Source organism: Sphaeramia orbicularis, chromosome 1, assembly GCF_902148855.1.
Source record: "Sphaeramia orbicularis chromosome 1, fSphaOr1.1, whole genome shotgun sequence".
Taxonomy (NCBI): domain Eukaryota; kingdom Metazoa; phylum Chordata; class Actinopteri; order Kurtiformes; family Apogonidae; genus Sphaeramia; species Sphaeramia orbicularis.
The window spans coordinates 31,226,424-31,247,405 of NC_043957.1; the positions used below are offsets into that span (position 1 = coordinate 31,226,424).

Below are 20,982 nucleotides of genomic sequence, written 5' to 3' on the forward strand. Positions count from 1 at the left end.
ATTTATTTCCTTATAAATGACAGAGGCCACTTTTTGGTTTATATTTGGCACACAAAATTCACTTCTAAAAATTGTTATTTTAATATATTACAGTTAAGTATATGGTGCTTGTTTGCACAGTTTTGAAAATAAAAACAGACACCTTTGGCACAGGTACAAATTCTGCCTCATTTATTCAATCAAAAATGCTGAAGCGTGAGGTGGGGGTACTTGGCTAAAAAATATGTCAGGGGGTACTCCACTGTAAAAACTTTGAGGACCACTGACAAATCAAACATTAACACAAGAAGAAAAGTAATCTGGATCTATGTTTCAGGCAAAGTATAAACCATCCGGGAGCCATGTTTATGAGAACGGTAACATGAACGGTGAAATGATGAAGGTCTGAGGATGAGTCAGGTGGTTTACCCACACAAACAACAGATTTCATTGTAAATTACTAATTTATGTATGGTTTAATAACCTGTAATAACAATATTTGAGTTAGCACATATGAAAGCGCCCTTTTCTGGTGTTGATCCTCCTCCAACCAAGATCAGCTACTTATAAGGAAGTGGCACTAATGCATGGATTGATGAATGATTTACACAAACGTACAATGAACCTGAGTGCTCAGAATTCACCTGAACTATTATCGTAAAAACAAGAACAGGAATAGTGAATTTGTAGAGATGCATTGTGTGTGACCAGGTTAAAATACTGTATGCCACTATTTCAGTTGCACAAGTGTCCTTTTTTCACTTTCATAACATGATTTTTTTGGGTGGACAGTTTAGTGCATGAAAGAGGAAGAGGTTCATATACATGGACATGAAAGCACTGGATCGAACACAGACATAAGATAGTTTTAACCAAAGCTCCAGTACAGGTTGTTGTCCTTAAAGGTGAACAGCCACAGTGGGAAAACTGGGAGTGATGGCATCAGCCTGGACGTCACGGAGAACAACTGCAATGGTCATCATTACTGCACTTCAGTTCCAAGGTGGACAAAGGTTCATCTAAAACGTTTTACTTTCTGTATCACAGTGAGTGGTTGATCAGTAATTCACTGCTGTTAGACTTAATTTTCTCTTACAAAATTTGTTCTGGGCCTGAAACCTGAAAGTACAGCACTAAGACCAATGATGTAGTGATGTGGTATTACCCTTCCATGTTTAGTTTCTCCATTAAGCTCAATTTAATAAAATCCACAAAAAAAGACTATTATCCTGTTCATTCAGTCACAATTATTTTGCCACTAATACACTATATACTGTGTCATATATTGTTTTGTTTTCTTTTTTACAGCTCTGATCAGTGTCGAAACTATGACTGTTACCAGTGTGGAGGGTCAGAGTTTTGACTTCATTTGTAAATATCCAGCTGAAATGTGGTCAAATGCTAAGTATTTTTGTGTTGAAGATGGCCAAATGTGCAGTACAGTCCTGATAAAAACAGATAAACACAACAACTGGACAAGAGATGGACGTTTCTCATTGTATGACAACATTACTGGGGCCTTCTTCCTGGTCCGGGTGGACAAGCTCATGTTGCAGGACAGTAGGAAGTACTGGTGTGGTGTGGATGTCAACTCTCACCCTGATCATATTAGTATCATACAACTAAATGTCTCTCAAGGTTTGTCACTACATTTGATCACAGTTTCAGTTTCACAGTTTTTATATTATGAAATTCTAGTGTTTGTAAGTACATAATATAATGTTCACAATAAAGCAGTGGTTCCCAGCCTTTTTGGCTCATGACCCCATTTAACATCGCAAATTTCTGGCGACCCCAGACATTCAAAACAAAGACTTTGTTTTTTTTTGGCTAAAATTAATTTGTTTTTGATCATGTAATAGTTTGCCATGCTATGTTGCAAATAAACATTAATTTTAGACAACATTTAGGCTATATAATGTATATTATTATGGACGGAGGCAGAAAAGTCAGGTGTAGATTACTGCACAAAGTGAGACTTTTATTTTCCTTGGTCAGGATATGTACAGTCAGCCCAGCTTGGATTTACAAGGCTGACAATTAATACTGAACAAACAATAACTCAAACCATGAATTATGAAAGAGCTGCAGCATCTGAAACCGACCACAATGAACATTTGAAAGATAAACTACCACAGTGCTTCAGTTTCAGCTTCACAGTTTGTCATGTCTTTTATGGATTATGATTGTCTCTGTCAACTCACCATACATTTTTATTAGTAAGTTGTTGTTTTTTTTTTTAAATCAATTACTAGAAATTTCAGGCGACCCCACGTGGGGTCCCGACCCCAAGGTTGAAAAACACTGCAAGAAAGGCTCTGTAGAGTTTTCAGACCGAGAGTGTATTTTAATAAGAACTAACTCATCATGGTTGAAGATTTAACTCAACAGTTCAGTATGTTGTTGCTAAATAAATAGTATTTGCTTGTAACTTGTCTTAGTACACTCAGAAAATCCCACAGCTGATAGTTGAGAGCTCTGACAGCTTTATTCTTGTCCACCGTTTCCCATAAAGTTAGATAAAATATTTTTACCTTAATTACTTATTCTTGATAGATAATGTAACTGGGACTCAGTATGTTAGTGTTGCACTTGGTTGAAGGTGATTACTGATGTTCATAAATAGGAATAAAATGAAAAATATGGCTGAAAACTAAATTATTCCAACTGCATGGACAACAATTTAGTATTATAATTTGGTCCACATGTTAATTTCCTTCTAAACCCCTCATGCTTTACATGAGAACTGGGTTGGGTTACATTTCCCACATGTTCCTCATTTCTGAACTTTGAGTTTCCCTGATAATGCAACTACATATAGGTTATTACTGACCATTAAAGCAGTATATACATGTTTTTCTATGTGCATAAAACTTGAATTAGTATATTTTGCTCTTGTTCAACAGAATGCAGCCCAGTAAACCTCTCACATCGCAGTAAGTGTATGTATGACTATGCTATATATATGTATGTATATATATATATATATATATATATATATATATATATATATATATATATATATATATATATATATATACATATATATGTGTATATATATATATATATATATATATATATATATATATATATATATATATGTCGAAATAGGATCATTGCATATGACTATAAATGGTTTACGTATCTCTCTTCTCAGCCACTGATGAACCAACACATCATAACATCATAGTGGACAGTGAGTAATATGCATGTGTACAGTCAAATATGGTATGTGTGAGTTTGTTGATCTTAATTTGTTGCTTTCACTTTCAGAGCACAACCTCCCCTTGTTCCTGACCGCCGTGATGTGTGTCGCAGCGCTTCTGTTTGTATTTCTCTTCACCCTTTGTCTGCTGCTGGTTGTCAACAAACGAAGATCGAGCAGACAGGTTAGGCCATGAAATAAGCCTTTTCACCCACTACCATAACTGTTCTGTTAAACCATAAGACTCAGCGTTACTTTTGTGCCACTTCCCAAATGTTAATATTAATCTTAACTGATTTAACACCATTTATTTTAATATTATGCTCTGTATTTTGCATTTTAAAGTATAAATCAGGTATTGTTTTAAACAGTTGCCGAAAAAATTACTAGGCCACCCCTCATTTTCTTCAATTTCTTGTTCATTTTCGTGCATGGTACAACTAATTTGTTTGGACAAATAGGATAACAACAAAAATAAGTCATAAGAGTTTAATTTCAGAGCTGATATCTAGCCATTTTCCATGTTTTCTTGACAATACCCAAAATTACTTAAGTTCTTACATCAATAGCTATAGCATTTTACTGACAAAAACAGTGCTTTTAGGCATTCCATGTTTTCTTTTTTGTCTGTGTTAGTCACATGATGCACACAGGAGTTAGTACTTGATTGCATAACCATTGTTTTTGATGACTTTTGATGGTCTAATAATTTTTTCTGCAACTGTATTTAATTAATGTGTTGACCCATGGGGATCCACGGGTTCTAGATGTGGTAGTTTTTATGTTATTAAGTACTCGTGCATGCTGTACCGCATTTGTCCAACAGTCACCGCCAAAGCATTCTGGGTAGAGCAATGTGATTGTAAGGCTATTGTATTCCAAAATTACTAATTTCTCCCCAAATTTTCATCTTATCAACTTGCCATTTTCACTTGTCTCTTCCTTGACCAAAAATACATAGATCTGTCAAACTGCAGCAGTCAGCTCTTTCCAGATTTGTGTGAGTTATAATCATGTAGATGTCCATAAAAGCTCAGACTAAAGTCTTCTACAACTTTGATTCACCAGTAAAACCCATGGAGTTTAATAAACAGCAGTGAATGGAGACACTTGTTTTATGTTCAGTTAATGATAGATTTTACTGAAAAAGTCACTTTTCTTTAGTTTTCTCTGTTTCTGATATAATAACCCTCAACTTTAATCTGAGGTTTTATGGACATCTACATTATCATTGAATTAAATACAGGGAAATACCAGATTTTCACTGAAAAAATTCAAAATACAGAGGATAATATTATAATAAATGGTAATAAATCACTTATGTAAAGATTAAATAGAGAGAAAAAAATCATTTGGGAACTGACACAAATGTAGCACTGGGTCTTTCTGGGTTAAACATTTTTGATTAGTAGATGATTTTGGTCGTCCGTGGATGTTTGGTTCTTTATGGGTTTATTCAACTGTATGTAAACGTAAAGATACTCTGGTCTCTAAAGCCACAGATGTCGACTGACTATGTGACAATGATGCCTGGTGTGAGACCTGAACCGGAACACCGCTGCAGATGTTCGTTTCCGGACCGGATAGATCTTTCAGATTTTCCACCCCCGCCTCCTGACCTTTGCTTCCACTTCACATCAAAGCAACGGGAGTCCACTGTCACCCTTGGTGTTGAAGAATACGTAGACGTGGATGTATCAGAGCGGATCTGCCAGTACCAACATCTAGATCTGGGTCGGTCAGAGGAGCACGTCTATCACAGTCTTCATGGAAACACTGGCCCTAAAGACAGAGCCAGAGTCAAAGAGTAGTTCATGCTCACAAGTTCAGAGTCAGATTTCAGTAGCTACAGAATCAGAGATGATTACTTTGAGACAACAAAGGAGGCTGAACTTCCCCTAACGCTTCAAATGAATGGGCAGAATTGCACAGTTGAATTTACAATAAAGATCCAAATTACATTTAAATTAAAATTATGCACTTAATTTTATGGCTATGTTGTTCTGGTCAGCTGTTTATTGTTTTGCTTTCTGACGCAAATTCCCCGATACATTCTGATATCAGTAGCCCACACTTTTGAATTCCCACTGACATCGAGCATCAGTGGGTTGTCTATGAGGCAGCACCAAGCTGTTTTTTTTCACTGCAGGGATGCATGGTGGTCATTGGCTAAATATATAAAATCATGCCACCCAAAACCCTCTCACAGATGTTCAGCATTTCTGGGAGTGAATGGGTCAGTCAGCAGGCCAGGACGCTGGACTTTGGACGTTGGATTGGATGAACTGTTCAACAGAGCAGGTATTGGTCCGAAAGGATGAAGCCGTTTTGACTGACAGCGATGTTGAAACATACTGGCATCGGAGCACGTTGGAGCTCAGACCCATGCGGATATCAATGGAAGAGAGGATGTTTGCCAAAGTGCCGTCCAAACTGTGTCTCTGTGTTTGTTTAAAAGACACAGCTGGACAGTGCAATGCCTCAGCTTTACTTTGGTGAAACAATATGGTCTACATCAGCTGAAGAGAAACAGGGCCAAGTCATACACCTGCAAGTGTGTGTTGCTGTGGTTTTATGGCATAGATGAAGCATAACAGCCTCAGTTAAGCATTCCTTTTTTTTTTTTAAAAATTGCTTTGCTGTAATACGACAAGTTTCATGATGGAGCTGTAAGATGAACTTCATCTGTTTTAAAGACCAGCAGCTGCCACTGCACAGAATGCAACCAAATTAAAGGAAAATGTGTCACAATTTCAAAGGAAGTTTGAGAAGACTGAAAAAAGAAAACCCAAATATATTCAAGTTTCCATCCACTACAGTCAAATATTAAGAGCTATTTTTTTGGGTTAAAATATTTACCCATTAAAATGGTGTTTCACTCAGTAATATACAAGTTATTGATTGAGGAGCTGATAAATGTATGAGATGTAATATTTGTTTGTGCACATCATTATACATGGTGGCATTTCATTACTTTTTTCCATCTATTATAGCATTTTTGTCTGTTTCTTGCACTGAAACAAAGAATCCTGCTGTCTCCTTATTAGTCCACACATGGAGACACACAGTTATTTACTAAATCTGTTTCTATTCCATTTATTTTCATTGCCTTAGCAACAATAGTGCAAATAAAAAGAGCTATATAGAAAAGCACCTAATGGTTGGTCTGTCCATATTAACTCTGATTTGTGTGTGTGTGTGTGTGTGTGTGTGTGTGTGTGGGGGGGGGGGGGGGGGGGGGGTCCATTTTAGTCTACTTAAGAAACATTGTGGACTCTAGGTGAGATATGGTTCATTGTGGGGTGATTATACTAATGAAAATGCACTTATGAAAGTGTTAATTCATTTCAGGAGCTACACTCCACCCTTAGAAAGTATATACTGTATATGATTAGTTGCTGGAGGAACAATGGTGTTATCTGTTTGTCTGTGAACTGTTGTTTTGAAGCCAGTAGGTTGTGATTTTGTTGTTGCCAAGGTGCTATTTTGAAGCCAGACGTGACTATATATGGACAAAGGGGTCAAAAGTGAACTAATGCTTCGCACTATCTTACAAACTCAGTCATTTTACAGTTTTATTAGTGGTCCCTATTAACCACAACTACCTTTAGGTGTCTGGAGAGAAAAAAATGTGACTTAAACAAACTGAAAGTACAAAGGTCTGACTCAACAAGCAAGCAAGCTGATATATAGACCTGTCAATAAAAGACTGATATGGAAGACATTAAATTGTATATGCCCTGAGATCTGATAAATGGAAAAAGGGGGCCAGAAGAGAGAAGTTCAGCCTAAGTCTATAGATACAGTCGGCAACAACGGGAGTGCCCACAAACATCACATCCGGTTAGAGCTGAAGGGGAAAAAAAACGGTCTCTGCCATTATTCATAATGCAGAAGAGTTGCTGTGGGCCAGAAAAATCACCAAATAAAGATTTAAATTTTTCCGAATAATAAAATGAAACCACAAAGCAGGACAAAATGACCTCAAGCTATCAAAAGAGAGGACGAGTTCAGAATATTATGGGACCTGTCAAGTTAGGCAGAGGTCAGGGCCCCACAGGTCACACCAGGCACCAGAAGGCCTCATAAAGAAGTGTAACACCCAGCATTTTAACCAATGTAAAGTACAGCTTAGTATTAAAAAGATGATTTGAACTGATGTATTGCATTAAATTAGATATATGTAATGTGATCAATAAGTATAGCTAAGAAAAGAATGTTTAAATGAATGTTGATTCATTTGTGACTACTGTGTGTAGAGGAGACAAGTTGAGACATGTTAAAGCAGTGAAAGGGCATGTTAGGACAAAGTCCGGCAGAAAAGGAGAAGTAAAGTAAGCAGCACCGAGCCATCTGCAGCTGAAGCTAACTGATAACGTTAAGAAAAGAGAAGTGACATAAACAATAGGCTATTTTCTGCACCCAAAACTGGTCAAGACCGGTAAAAAAGGGAAGTTCTGCCAGAGGCATTTAGACATTACTCATCTATCAATGAAGTCAACTGTCTAGGCATCAATGAGGTAATGCCTAGAGTTTGGTTAAAAACCAGAACCGCTATTATAGCATTTTCAGAAGTGCGAGACGCTCTAAGAAGTTGCGTGCCCTACGTTGTAAAACGTAGAGAAGATAACTCTGAGCGATGCTCTTTTGAGACCCGAAAGGAGCGTGGCAGATTGGCTTCGGAGTTAATCTTACTTCTCAAATAATGCTGGAGGTTCATCTGATAGAATAACTTTGCATCGACGGATCGAACTTTTAAAAGCAAAGACCTATTTCTTCAGATGACAAAAGACCAAAGACTCTTAAAGGCAAGAATTGTATTTTAAGAGCTTTTACCACCTTTTGGGGAACATTTGCCGACGGACCATCTGTTTAACAGACTTTTGGTATTTTTCTCCACTTTGGCCCGGACTGGAAAGGAAGAAGAATTTTTACATTTTCTTATTTCTTTTCTTTTACCCAGTATTTTAAGACAAACTCGGCAGCCCTGATCAAGCTGTTGAGGTTGTCTTTGCAAATTAAATTAATTTTTACCTTTTGACTTTTTACAGTAATTAGATTAAATTTGGTTTTTGATTTTTCTACATTTATTCAATTTCTCTAACTTCTTGACTTTTTCCTATTTACGTTTTTGATATTGATTAAGTTTTAATTTTTGATTTTTATCCGAATACTCCGGTTTTGTAACTTTTTCCGATTAATACTCGGGTTAGAGAAATAATTATTTTCATTTGAGAACTTTTCCAATTTTGATTTTCTTTCAATTTTTGATTGAAGAAAAGAGACTTTCAACACCATTTTATTTTTATGTTTGTCTTCCCCTTGAGGAGATCAAGCGAGGCAACAATTAGGGACATTTTCACAAGGCTGAACTGTGGGTTGAGAGATTACAACAGGGATGGCGTTGAAGTAAGGAAAATTGAGGACAGTTTAGGTTTAATAATCAGGATATTGATTTATGGTTTTAGAAGTTCAGTTTAATGATTTTATTAGGGATTAATTGATTGATGATTTATGTATATGCTTTGCTTTGCTAAAATTGCCTACAATAAATTTATAAAAAGTAAATTCTAAATTCTCCTTGAGTTATTTCCCTGTGTGGCATAATATGCTGGTGAATGTAAAACGTTAGGTTTATTGTGTGCATAACATCAAAAGTCTCAAAGGTATCTTGGCCTTTATCCACCTACTATTTTATGTCCCGAAAGCCTATTTTTCCTGGCTTTTAAATTATTACCTGTCATGTAACAAGTGCACTAATCCATGTGGAACAGCTACCAAAAACCAACTGGACTGGTATTATTACTGACCACAGAGTGGGTTTCTCCTGGCAGTTCTGGTACCAGGGTTAGCGGGGCAGAGGTTGGAATTAAAGGTAGTTAGAAGACAGGCGAGTGTTCCAAAATAAGTTCAGCTGAGTAGTACCTCTTCGGGTTAGTTCGTGAGGGTAAGACCCCAGTTCAGACACGAGAGGTCAGGACCCTATTTAAATGGAGAGCTGAACCACGGTTAGTAGTACCGGAGGATTAAACACGTGGCGACCACGAAGGGACGAGTTCCGAACGAAGGAAAGTTCGGGGTCCCGACAAAAGAATAAGCCGGTGGTCAAGGGACTACTGGTCGTGTGAGATCCCCGAAGGACTTCTGGGAGCAGACCTGACCCGAGCAGCAGCAGTCCTGACGGCATCAGGACCCAGAAGGGTGGAGCAGTTGAGAGGACCATAACTGCCCCATCCACGTTCCAGACCTGCTAGATGAGACAGCAGCGGGCGTGGAAGCAGCAGCAGTCGCCAAGGAGAAGACGGCTCTGCGGAGAAACCCAACCAGCTGACATCCCTCCTCTCTTGCCCCGATGCGCTAAGGGGGTTAGGAGTGGTGCAGCCCGACAACAGACAACGCAACGAGAGATGGGGGACGTCCTCATCCCCCAACCACAGATCGTCCGACGGCGGCGACCATGGTGACGGCGGAGACCACGACGGTGGCGGCAGCTACGGCGGCGGCAGCTACGGCGGCAGCGGCGCTGGGTCCAGGGGCACCAGACCGGCAGGACGGGGAACCTCCAGCGACAGCGGACCAGGGGTGCAGACAGGGACCAGAACCGCCAACGGATCCAAGGGTACCAGGCCAGGATGGCGGGGGACCTTCGCTGGTCCAGCAGCATGAGGGGGAACCAGAACCGTCACCGGAGCCAGAGGGACCAGGACCATCGCTGCGCCCGGAGCACCACCCGAAGCAGACGGATGGGGGCCGATCGACACCGCAGTGGGAGTCCACGCCTGAACAACCGCCGGAGAAAGGAAGCTCAAGGGGCAACGAGGCGCCTTCGGATCAAGAAGGAAAGGCAGAGATCGCCATCTGGGAGGAGAACGGCTTCGAGACGGCGAAAGGAAAGAAAGGAGCACGTGACGATCTGCGGAAGAAGATAGCAGAGTTGAGACTGAATGTTGACCTTGTGGTGGTGCATCAGAGAGCTCACACCAGAGAAGGTCGTCACTGGCAAGGGAACGACGAGGTGGATCGTTTCGTCCAGCTGAGAAAAGTTGTCATTGTCGGTGAAGAAGAATGGGAGACTACACCCAGGGGGAAAGTCGTCCCGAGAGACTGCGTGGAGGGGGTGACGATGGCAGTGCAGCGAGACACTGGGCCATGCGGGCGCTGACCCAATGCGCAGGGAACTGGAGGTTCAGCGGCTCTGGATTCCGGGGGGTGAGGTACGCCGAGTCCTAAAGAACTGTGAGTTGTGCAGTCGATACAACGCAGGACCGAGAGGACAGCAGAGCGGCGGATTCACTATCAAGAGCTCCATACCACGGGGATTGATCTGCATGGATGTGGCAGGGGTCCCATGGGAGTGGCAGGGGCAGCCGTGAGGGCTAAGTATGATAGAAATGACAAAGTGGTCAAGATTTTAGACAGAAATACAGTACAATTAGAGATCCGGAATCCAAGGGATAGAGCAGCTGAAACCAGTTTCTGGCTAAATGGATACTGGGGACTGAAAACCATGGCCAATAGCACACAAGGCCTACCACCCTTCGTCAGATTGGCCACTGTTAAAGGGGTGGTTGTCACCAAGCGACATGCCAGAGGACTCTTAGTAGGCAGAGCCCTAGAGACTTTGAAACAAGCAAAAAGATCAGCGCTTTTACAAGAACCTGAGCAACTACAATGGAGTAGATTGAGAGACAGCTGTGTGGTGTGCCTGAAACCCACCACAGTGCTTGTGATTTGGACTGGCCCGGGAAGAAACAAGCCGGCGCGGTTCCAAGAAGATCCAAGAGAACTTAAATAGCAACATCCTAAACCAGTGAAGGTTTTGGACTCACACGTGTGTGGAATATGCCGTGTAACGATGTTACCAAGAATCAAATTCATCGCCAGGTGGGTGGTGAGAGAGATTGCAGATGAAGATAACCACTGCAGCTGTCGGTGGGATGGAGAAGGTATGCTGGACGGTGATGACTGCAGACTCCTGAGGCGAGCGGGGTGTATGGTCCAAGCGGTGGAGGCTGAAGGATGGCAAGAGCAGCGTTTCCTGGACCCCATCGAGTCCCTGCGACCACTGAGAGAACCTCCAGAGTCATCGGGAGCCGAATGCAGCCGACGGGATGGACAGAGTGATCGAGGCAGCAGAGCGGAGACTCCGTGATTGGGAACCAGAGTTGGAGCGGATGACACAGCGGGCATCACAGCAGGTACAGCTAGAGCAGCAGTTGGAGGAGCTTCAGGTGGCCCAGGAGGTGCCACCATCCATCCGATCATCCTGACCTGTTGCATCCACTGGCTCCACTGGACTCTGTCAGGTCTGACACAACCCAGCTGATGTGGTCTTCGATCGCCCCAGATTCCCCGGAGTGATAAGTATAACCTGGGAGCCCTTGACCTCTAGGAGGGGGTGTCAAGTTAGGCAGAGGTCAGGGCCCCACAGGTCACACCAGGCACCAGAAGGCCTCATAAAGAAGTGTAACACCCAGCATTTTAACCAATGTAAAGTACAGCTTAGTATTAAAAAGATGATTTGAACTGATGTATTGCATTAAATTAGATATATGTAATGTGATCAATAAGTATAGCTAAGAAAAGAATGTTTAAATGAATGTTGATTCATTTGTGACTACTGTGTGTAGAGGAGACAAGTTGAGACATGTTAAAGCAGTGAAAGGGCATGTTAGGACAAAGTCCGGCAGAAAAGGAGAAGTAAAGTAAGCAGCACCGAGCCATCTGCAGCTGAAGCTAACTGATAACGTTAAGAAAAGAGAAGTGACATAAACAATAGGCTATTTTCTGCACCCAAAACTGGTCAAGACCGGTAAAAAAGGGAAGTTCTGCCAGAGGCATTTAGACATTACTCATCTATCAATGAAGTCAACTGTCTAGGCATCAATGAGGTAATGCCTAGAGTTTGGTTAAAAACCAGAACCGCTATTATAGCATTTTCAGAAGTGCGAGACGCTCTAAGAAGTTGCGTGCCCTACGTTGTAAAACGTAGAGAAGATAACTCTGAGCGATGCTCTTTTGAGACCCGAAAGGAGCGTGGCAGATTGGCTTCGGAGTTAATCTTACTTCTCAAATAATGCTGGAGGTTCATCTGATAGAATAACTTTGCATCGACGGATCGAACTTTTAAAAGCAAAGACCTATTTCTTCAGATGACAAAAGACCAAAGACTCTTAAAGGCAAGAATTGTATTTTAAGAGCTTTTACCACCTTTTGGGGAACATTTGCCGACGGACCATCTGTTTAACAGACTTTTGGTATTTTTCTCCACTTTGGCCCGGACTGGAAAGGAAGAAGAATTTTTACATTTTCTTATTTCTTTTCTTTTACCCAGTATTTTAAGACAAACTCGGCAGCCCTGATCAAGCTGTTGAGGTTGTCTTTGCAAATTAAATTAATTTTACCTTTTGACTTTTTACAGTAATTAGATTAAATTTGGTTTTTGATTTTTCTACATTTATTCAATTTCTCTAACTTCTTGACTTTTTCCTATTTACGTTTTTGATATTGATTAAGTTTTAATTTTTGATTTTTATCCGAATACTCCGGTTTTGTAACTTTTTCCGATTAATACTCGGGTTAGAGAAATAATTATTTTCATTTGAGAACTTTTCCAATTTTGATTTTCTTTCAATTTTTGATTGAAGAAAAGAGACTTTCAACACCATTTTATTTTTATGTTTGTCTTCCCCTTGAGGAGATCAAGCGAGGCAACAATTAGGGACATTTTCACAAGGCTGAACTGTGGGTTGAGAGATTACAACAGGGATGGCGTTGAAGTAAGGAAAATTGAGGACAGTTTAGGTTTAATAATCAGGATATTGATTTATGGTTTTAGAAGTTCAGTTTAATGATTTTATTAGGGATTAATTGATTGATGATTTATGTATATGCTTTGCTTTGCTAAAATTGCCTACAATAAATTTATAAAAAGTAAATTCTAAATTCTCCTTGAGTTATTTCCCTGTGTGGCATAATATGCTGGTGAATGTAAAACGTTAGGTTTATTGTGTGCATAACATCAAAAGTCTCAAAGGTATCTTGGCCTTTATCCACCTACTATTTTATGTCCCGAAAGCCTATTTTTCCTGGCTTTTAAATTATTACCTGTCATGTAACAAGTGCACTAATCCATGTGGAACAGCTACCAAAAACCAACTGGACTGGTATTATTACTGACCACAGAGTGGGTTTCTCCTGGCAGTTCTGGTACCAGGGTTAGCGGGGCAGAGGTTGGAATTAAAGGTAGTTAGAAGACAGGCGAGTGTTCCAAAATAAGTTCAGCTGAGTAGTACCTCTTCGGGTTAGTTCGTGAGGGTAAGACCCCAGTTCAGACACGAGAGGTCAGGACCCTATTTAAATGGAGAGCTGAACCACGGTAGTAAACCCGAGGATTAACAGACCCAACAACTAAATGTGTATGTCTCCAGTGAGCGCGTCATTTCAGGTCAGTTTAATGTAATGTGAACCATTTCCAAACAATCGTAGACTATGTCAGTGGTATCAGCAATATTAGATTAATTGTTTAAATGCTAGTGAATTTTGTGTGTCATTTGTGTAGATTTCCTCATAACATGTACAAAAATACACATTCAGTACCTAAGTAGAAGTACAGATACTTGTGTACAAAAATCTGGTAAAAGTAGAACTATTGATTAAAGTTCTTTACTGAGTATGGTATATGGAAAAAAAAAAGTGCTGGCTCAGAAATGTACTCTAAACATAAAATCAAAGCCCCCTGAAGGACATTTCTATTGCCTGTTTCTGTGCAAAGCTAAATAACCTCACATCATATTGGACCAAAAACAACATTAATTAACATTAATTCATCTATTTAATGTCAGGTACTGAAATTATGTTAAGTTTAATTCATCATATCTGTAGTAAAATTGATACAGTCCCTTACGAGGTGACTCCATTAAGTAGCAGAAGATGTGTGTAAATGAAACTTCAGACCACAGGATCGGATCATTCGCCCAGTCTTTTAAAATGTATGGACAACAATCCAACCCCAGTGGATTTAATTCTTTAATATATCGATCCTCGTCAGAAGGCAATAGCGACTCAAAGTATGTCATGACAACTTGTTAGCGTTAGCAAAACAAGTTTACATTCCGCGTTTTTACGTTACAGTGGACTGGGGATTGTTTTCCCCCTTAGGTTTACCCACCCCCAGCTGTGATGTCGTTCCCAACTGTATCGAGGACTCAGGGCTTCTCGCAGCTGACCCTAGTGGCCATCAGTGGTATTACAACTTTAAGATACTCCTGCATTTTGGAGCAGAGGTCCTTAACCCCTGGATCCCTTGAAACCTTACACACTGAAGTTTAGACTTTTAGATGTTGACTACTACTAATATTATCTTGTTAACGATGATAACAGTAAATATTAAAGTAATTGCACATGAACTTGGAAGGCAAGCCAAGGCAAGGCAAGTTTATTTGTATAGCACATTTCAGCAACAAGGCAATTCCAGGTGCTTCACACAGGACATTGAAATATAACGACAAGGGAAAAAGAAACACATTTAAAACATTATAAAAGAAACATGTAAAGGGTGATTAAAAACAGCAAGCAAGAAAACAACACATAAAACCCAAAAAATATAAAAATAAACATATATTAAAATAAGAGTTGCAGTGAAGAGTTTCAAAGGAGAATATAAAATTTAAAAAGTAAAAAGCCTTTTAGTCAAAGGTGGCAGTGAACAGGAGAGTCTTTAACCTTGACTTAAAAGAACTCAGACTCTCAGCGGACCTGATATTTTCTGGTAGTTTGTTCCAGATATACGGAGCATAGAAACTGAACGCTGATTCTCCATGTTTAGTTCTGACTTTTGGAACACAGAGCAGACCTGCACCAGACCAAATGAGTGGTCTGGATGGTTCATACTGGACTAGAAGGTCTCTGATGTATTTTGGGCCTAAACCATTCAGTGCTTTATATGCTAGCAAGAGAATTTTAATGTCTATTCTCTGAGAGACAGGGAGCCAATGTAGAGACCTCAGAACTGAAGTGAAGGAAGGGCGACAATGCTATAAAAACATTCTGCTGATTTACTGCTGACCTTTGTTTTTTATTCTCTATATTCTGCAGTTGAAATTTATGCGAAACACAAAAAAAGACCCATGGTAATTACAGTGGAATTTTTATTTCCTCAATTCAAGCTGTAAGAGTCAATAAAACCTCCCCAAAAGAGTGAATTGTATCTGTCTTGTTTTTGCTAAAATAAACCACATTACAGTATGTGAGATTGTTCTTGTATTGATTAGTAATTGGCCAACAGTTGTGGAGGGCTTTTTTTTTTTTTTTCATCTTAAAGTCTAATGCACGGTTTTGGTAACAGATGTAGACACAGGAAGCTGACCAAACATGAAAAACAACAATGTCAAAGAGGAACTTGTGACATATGCAGAGCTGTTAAATTCCACTGCAGTGAGAGTGAGATAAATAAAGGAGAAAAGAAAGGGCTGTGGATCTGAAGGCGAGCATGGAGGTTAATGTCATCATGATGATCTTAGTTTTAGGAGGTAAGATTCATGTCTCTGCTCCTCTGTATGGGTGAGTGATGTCTTTGTGCTTGTCGGTTTGCCCTTGCTTTAACTTCAGCTGCAATGTTCCTTAACTTTTCACACAAAAACCTGAAGTAGTTTGGGTTTGAGTCGTAACATGTAATCATTAAAGGGTTTTAACTTTTTCCAAAATGCGGCCCATGAAATGTATCACTTAAGTCTCCATTCTTGTAAATCGACTGTACATATTTGAGCGTGATCCAGGCCTAGCGATCAATAAAGTCGGTCTGACATTGAATCCACTCCCTATTTTTCAGAACAGCTCCATAATACCAGGACTTGCAGTGTCTTCTTACTAACAGCTCTTTTGTATTCTAAGACGAAGCTTCAACTAAACATTACCTGAGTCACATTATAAATGTATATGTAAGACAAATATATTAAAAAGCTGATCATGTTATTGCTTTTTAACATCAGAGCAAACTAATACCATTGGTCTAATATAAAAATGGAAAAGTCAGTTTAGTTTAATTGTTAAAAATGTAGAGATGAAGATACCCATTTTAGTTTGTTATAATAAAGGACTGTTAAAATGCCATAATATTTGTATTCATCACATTTTCATTGCTTCATTTTGGTATAAAATGCATGCATTGCCATGCATTTAAACATCAGAATTTGTCTTCATCTTCATCTTTATGATAAAGTAAAATGTAAAAATCATACTCATTTCAGTGCTTTTGTTTAAACACATCTTAAAACATCTGAGAAGAAGGTTGAATTGTGTAACAGCTTGTAAACATAAATTGAAAAAGGCTGCTTCAAAGATTCTAAAATGTCTCATCAAGTACATTATTAATAAAATAAACTGACTTAGTTTATCCAACAGATAAACAACTGGTTGAACTGCCCAGTGTTTGTTTTTGTCTGTCTTTAAAGCAGGGTTATGGGACATGGAAACTGAAGCAGTGACAGAAACAGAAGAGGAAGGACAAGACATTGAAATTACATGTTCACACTCTAACGCTATTGGCAACGGCAAATATTTCTGCAAAGGAGATTGTAGAAATAAAGACGTCCTTATACACACGGCGGACAAGGTTCCAAATGGGAAATACAGCATCAGAGATGAAGGCAACACGTTTTATGTGACCATCTTTAAACTGACTATAAATGACTCAGGGCTTTACTGGTGTGGAATAGACAGAGTTGGTCGGGACACGTACAATCGAGTGGACCTCATAGTCACAAAGCGTGAGTTCATTCATCATTGTACATTCATCCACTGAACAATGTTTTTGCTATTCATCTGTCACAAGATAAAAACACAGCTTCCACTTTTTTTCCCCAAACTATAGATCTTTTGTTACAACACTTTCTGTCACGAACTACTCTTCTCTTTTTCACAACATTAATTACAGGAAATAGATGAGACAAGACATGCAGAGTCACCAGTAGGTAATAAAAAAGGACCATGAGTAACTTTGTATTTCTCTTTCAGGAACTCTAACACAAGAAAATCCATCCAAGGCATTTGGGTCCCATATGTCATCCACCAGTAAGGAGTGTTTAGTTGTGTTTAAGACAAGTACAGTGTGTGTGTATGATACATCGTCACAGAGATGTGATATTTTCTCTTTTTCAGTGAAGCTGTTGTATGTCGGGGCCAGTCTTGGAGTGCTTGTGTTGGGTCTGGTGATTGGCCTCATAATATTTATCAAACATCGAAAAAGAGACAAAGACAGCCAATCTACCGGTATGAGACAAATGAACAAAACAAACAACATTCCAGGGTTTCTGACACTGTTTGATTCTGAAAGACAGCCTTTAACTGAAAACATATATAGATTATGCACTCACTCTCAACACCGTACAAAATCTCAAATCAAGACATTTTTAGCGTTTGACCTTCATCTATGTTTACATGTCATGTAACATATAAATATTCTCTAATTCTTCCATAATTCTATTTTCTGTTTTTTCATATGCTGTTGGTATTAAATCTGTTATTTTGAAGATATTTTTAGATGCATCCATATGTATGTCTATACTGGATTTAACCCTTTCATGCATACTGGTCACTACAGTAGACACTTATTCTCCAGCTGTTCTCTTATATATTCATGGGTTTTGTTGTTTAGTTGCATATCTGCCAACACAGTGGACACTTATGCACCATCTCATACACTGCAAAAAGTTACTGTAACTTTGCTGTTCTTGATAAACTTGATCTGCACTAACATGTTTGAGTATAAATCAACTGCTAGTTGTTATTAGACTGTAATTAACAATTTTCTTAATTTTTTTTTGCATATTATCCCCATGAAGTGAGTAATAACTAGTATTAGAGTATGTTAAAATGTGAGAAAACATCAGATTAGCTGCATGAAAAATGTTCTTATTTCATAATTTTCACACAGTATATCACTTTCTGATATTGCGTTTTAAATACATGTTTCTTTGCTTCAAAAATTAAATACATGGTGTCCAGTTGAGTGGACATTTTTATAATGCCATAAAAAATAGGTTAATTAAAAAATGCCAATCACATTATTTTCTTTATGCCTAAAGAGGAATAAAAACACTGAGGAAAAAAATCTTGACTAAGGTTTTGATAATTCATGCATCAAAGAGTTCAAGTCCCATCACTTCTGCTGTGCCCCATGGGACCAAATGTCAGAAATAATATATGTCACCATTTACACATATGATGATGTCACATACAAACATAATCACACATCTGTGGACAAAATAAGCTCTTGTTGCACATGATACACATCATCAACACCCAAGTGACTGCTGCCTTAGTATATTTTACCTTAATCTTTGCCAGTGAGGTAAAAATAAATAAATAAATGAGGTGAAAGTCTTTACAAGTCTGGTCATGTTGAGGCAGTAGATACATCTTCAGTGACTGAGCAGATTACAGATAAGGACTGTTACGTTGATGACGCCCCTGTGACCACACCAGGTCTGATGTGGATTCTTTATATTTATATATTTTCACAGTCTGATACTTCAACAGTTTAACCACAAACTGTAGCTTTACAGAAAATTAGATTCTAAATTGACAAACATCAGATGTGTAGATGATGGCACAGTTCAAATGGGATCAATACTTATTGTCGACTACAATATGTATGTTTTTGTTTTTTCTTAATTAAGGTTCCATTAGCCACAGTCAGAAGGGTAGAACTTTATTTTAATATTTGGCAAAAAAATGTGTGTCATTTCTAATGTGATGTCAAAGTAACACCTCAAGGTAATATCTCTACATTGGTTATGAACCATCACTAGTCATAAGGATGAGGCCACAGGATATTAGAGTAGACAGTGTAGGCATCTAACTGAACTTATACTCTTCATTTCATGATTAGTCACTTTTTAACATGTGAAATGTGTACTACAACAAAAGCCTTTTAACACTTCAAAACTTACAACCATTTTTGTTGCAACTTCCAAGTTAATTTTTCTCTACATTTTAACCGTTCCTACATGATTTATCATAATTTATTATGTTGTTCTCTGCATTTTGAATTATTCAATGAAATCATGTCTTTTCAAATATTTCATTTACTGATCATGTAGAAGTTCATAAAAGCTCAGAGTAAATTCAGAAGTCATTATATCAAACAGAGCAAACTGAAGAAAATTTGACTTTTTCAACAAAATAAGCATTAACCCTGTAAAGCCTGAACCATTAAAGCATTGAAAGTAAATTCCAGTTCCTTGAAACTGGAGTCTTTATTGGTCATTCTGAACAACCCATTTTTTTTTCAAATATCAATTGCCATGTAGGAGTTTCAATTTTGTATCATATTTGATACATCGAGTCTCAATGCTCAAATCTTATTATTTTTGAACAAACAAAAACATAACATAACACAAACATGTCTAACAAATTGGTAATTCCTCTTCAGGACTGGCAAAGTTCTGCCTCCTTCTTCATTAAAGACAGTCTTGTAGTGTCACTGGAGAGGCCTCTGGTGAATGAATTCCTCCCCCCTAGTGGATTATCTATGTATTGCATGTATCCAACTGTATACATCAGGTTTTTCAAGAAATAAAATATCACACTGTTCATGTAGATGGCTTCAAAACTCATGTATCAAATATGATATGTGTGGCGTTATAGGGTTAAATAAACAACAAACAAGTATCCTCAACCACTGTCATTTATAAAACAACATGGGTTTTACTGGTGAATCAATGTTGCAGAAGATGACAGTGTTTCCAGGTTCACTACGGAGTCACTGAACGTCCAAATGGGTCATATGTGATGATGATGAAAAGGTCAAAAACTGGACTTTACCTGAATTATTAAATGTATCGAGGAGATCAGTGGTTCAGAAGTTTTTTACATGTTTTAGATCAGTGCATGATTTTAGTCGATGTCATTGTTTAGGTGTTTGAGAGTTAATTATCAAGCAGTTGGAAAATAACCTATTTTAAAAGCACAAAACTACCTGATGAGACATTACCAACTATTACAAACACCAACAACACCCTACAACCTTAGCAGCTGCAGCTAATTCTCTAGTAGTAAGGAAAATACTGAAAACAATGTGAGTAGTGTGTGATCATTGCCAGCAAATGCAAATGATTGAAGCAGAGACTCAGTAACATTCATAATAAGGTTTTGCATTTGACGTATACTGCACTTCCTCATGAACCATCATATTAGAAAAAAATAAAAAACGAAAAATGCTGCCTATCAGTGGGCTTGATTAACCCTTTAACTCCTGATACGAGTGTGAATGTGAGAGCGAATGAATAATGGGTCAATAATGTAAAGTACTTTGGCTGTCTAGAAAAGCGCTACTATTATTATTATTATTATTATTATTATTATTATTATTATTATTATTATTATTATTATTATTATTGTTATGATGTGTCTGTGGTGCTCATTCTGAATGCATGATTAATTTTAAATATTCATAAAAATTCAACTGTTTGCTCAGTAGGAAAAATTTCAGAACATGTTGATAGAATAGGCCTTGTTCTTTCTATAGCATGCTGAGTGCACCCCCACCACCTGTGGGATGGGTGGCAAAACACAGACCAGTGAGTGAGACCGACTCCCTATAAAATAAATTATGTGGGGTTTTTTTTGTTTTTTTTTTACATAATTTTCTTACTGTGATTTTACAGTTTTGACCGTGTAACTTCTTTTTGGAGTTCAACCAGGTGTGAAAAAGCAGCTGGACTGATTTAGTAAAAAAAAGAGCTCCAAAACAAAAACCTACTGGACCAAAATTCAAATACTTGTTGTTGTTTAGTATG

General features: G+C 38.5%; 2 protein-coding genes across 3 annotated transcripts; both read left to right on the forward strand.

The window, feature by feature from the left end:
* The first annotated feature begins 851 nt into the window (after positions 1-851).
* Positions 852-6,292, forward strand: LOC115426352 (uncharacterized). 2 transcript variants are annotated; one of them, XM_030144424.1, is made up of 6 exons: positions 852-982; positions 1,288-1,617; positions 2,886-2,921; positions 3,137-3,175; positions 3,253-3,368; positions 4,681-6,292. In XM_030144424.1, the coding sequence occupies exons 1-6, from the start codon at positions 916-918 to the stop codon at positions 4,993-4,995; spliced, it is 903 nt and encodes a 300-aa protein (XP_030000284.1). In that variant the 5' UTR covers positions 852-915; the 3' UTR covers positions 4,996-6,292. The 2 variants fall into 2 exon arrangements, with proteins under 2 accessions (XP_030000284.1, XP_030000292.1); XM_030144432.1 differs by having other exon boundaries at positions 2,886-2,915.
* A 9,337-nt stretch (positions 6,293-15,629) lies between these two features.
* Positions 15,630-19,021, forward strand: LOC115417691 (transmembrane domain-containing protein TMIGD3-like). Its single transcript, XM_030131716.1, has 5 exons — positions 15,630-15,714; positions 16,636-16,950; positions 17,198-17,254; positions 17,342-17,489; positions 18,994-19,021. Exons 1-5 carry the CDS (start codon positions 15,675-15,677, stop codon positions 19,019-19,021), a joined length of 588 nt encoding a protein of 195 aa, XP_029987576.1. The 5' UTR covers positions 15,630-15,674.
* Positions 19,022-20,982: the final 1,961 nt, after the last annotated feature.

Excerpts from the sequence above, each read along its gene's own strand:
- LOC115417691 (XM_030131716.1), top strand. The coding sequence starts at position 15,675 with ATGGAGGTTAATGTCATCATGATGATCTTAGTTTTAGGAG. Across the intron at positions 16,951-17,197 it reads GGACCTCATAGTCACAAAGC|GAACTCTAACACAAGAAAAT; the intron begins GTGAGTTCATTC and ends TTTCTCTTTCAG. Across the intron at positions 17,490-18,993 it reads AAAACAAACAACATTCCAGG|TCATAAGGATGAGGCCACAG; the intron begins GTTTCTGACACT and ends AACCATCACTAG.
- LOC115426352 (XM_030144424.1), top strand. The coding sequence starts at position 916 with ATGGCATCAGCCTGGACGTCACGGAGAACAACTGCAATGGTCATCATT. Across the intron at positions 1,618-2,885 it reads ACAACTAAATGTCTCTCAAG|AATGCAGCCCAGTAAACCTC; the intron begins GTTTGTCACTAC and ends CTTGTTCAACAG. Across the intron at positions 3,369-4,680 it reads AACGAAGATCGAGCAGACAG|CCACAGATGTCGACTGACTA; the intron begins GTTAGGCCATGA and ends TGGTCTCTAAAG.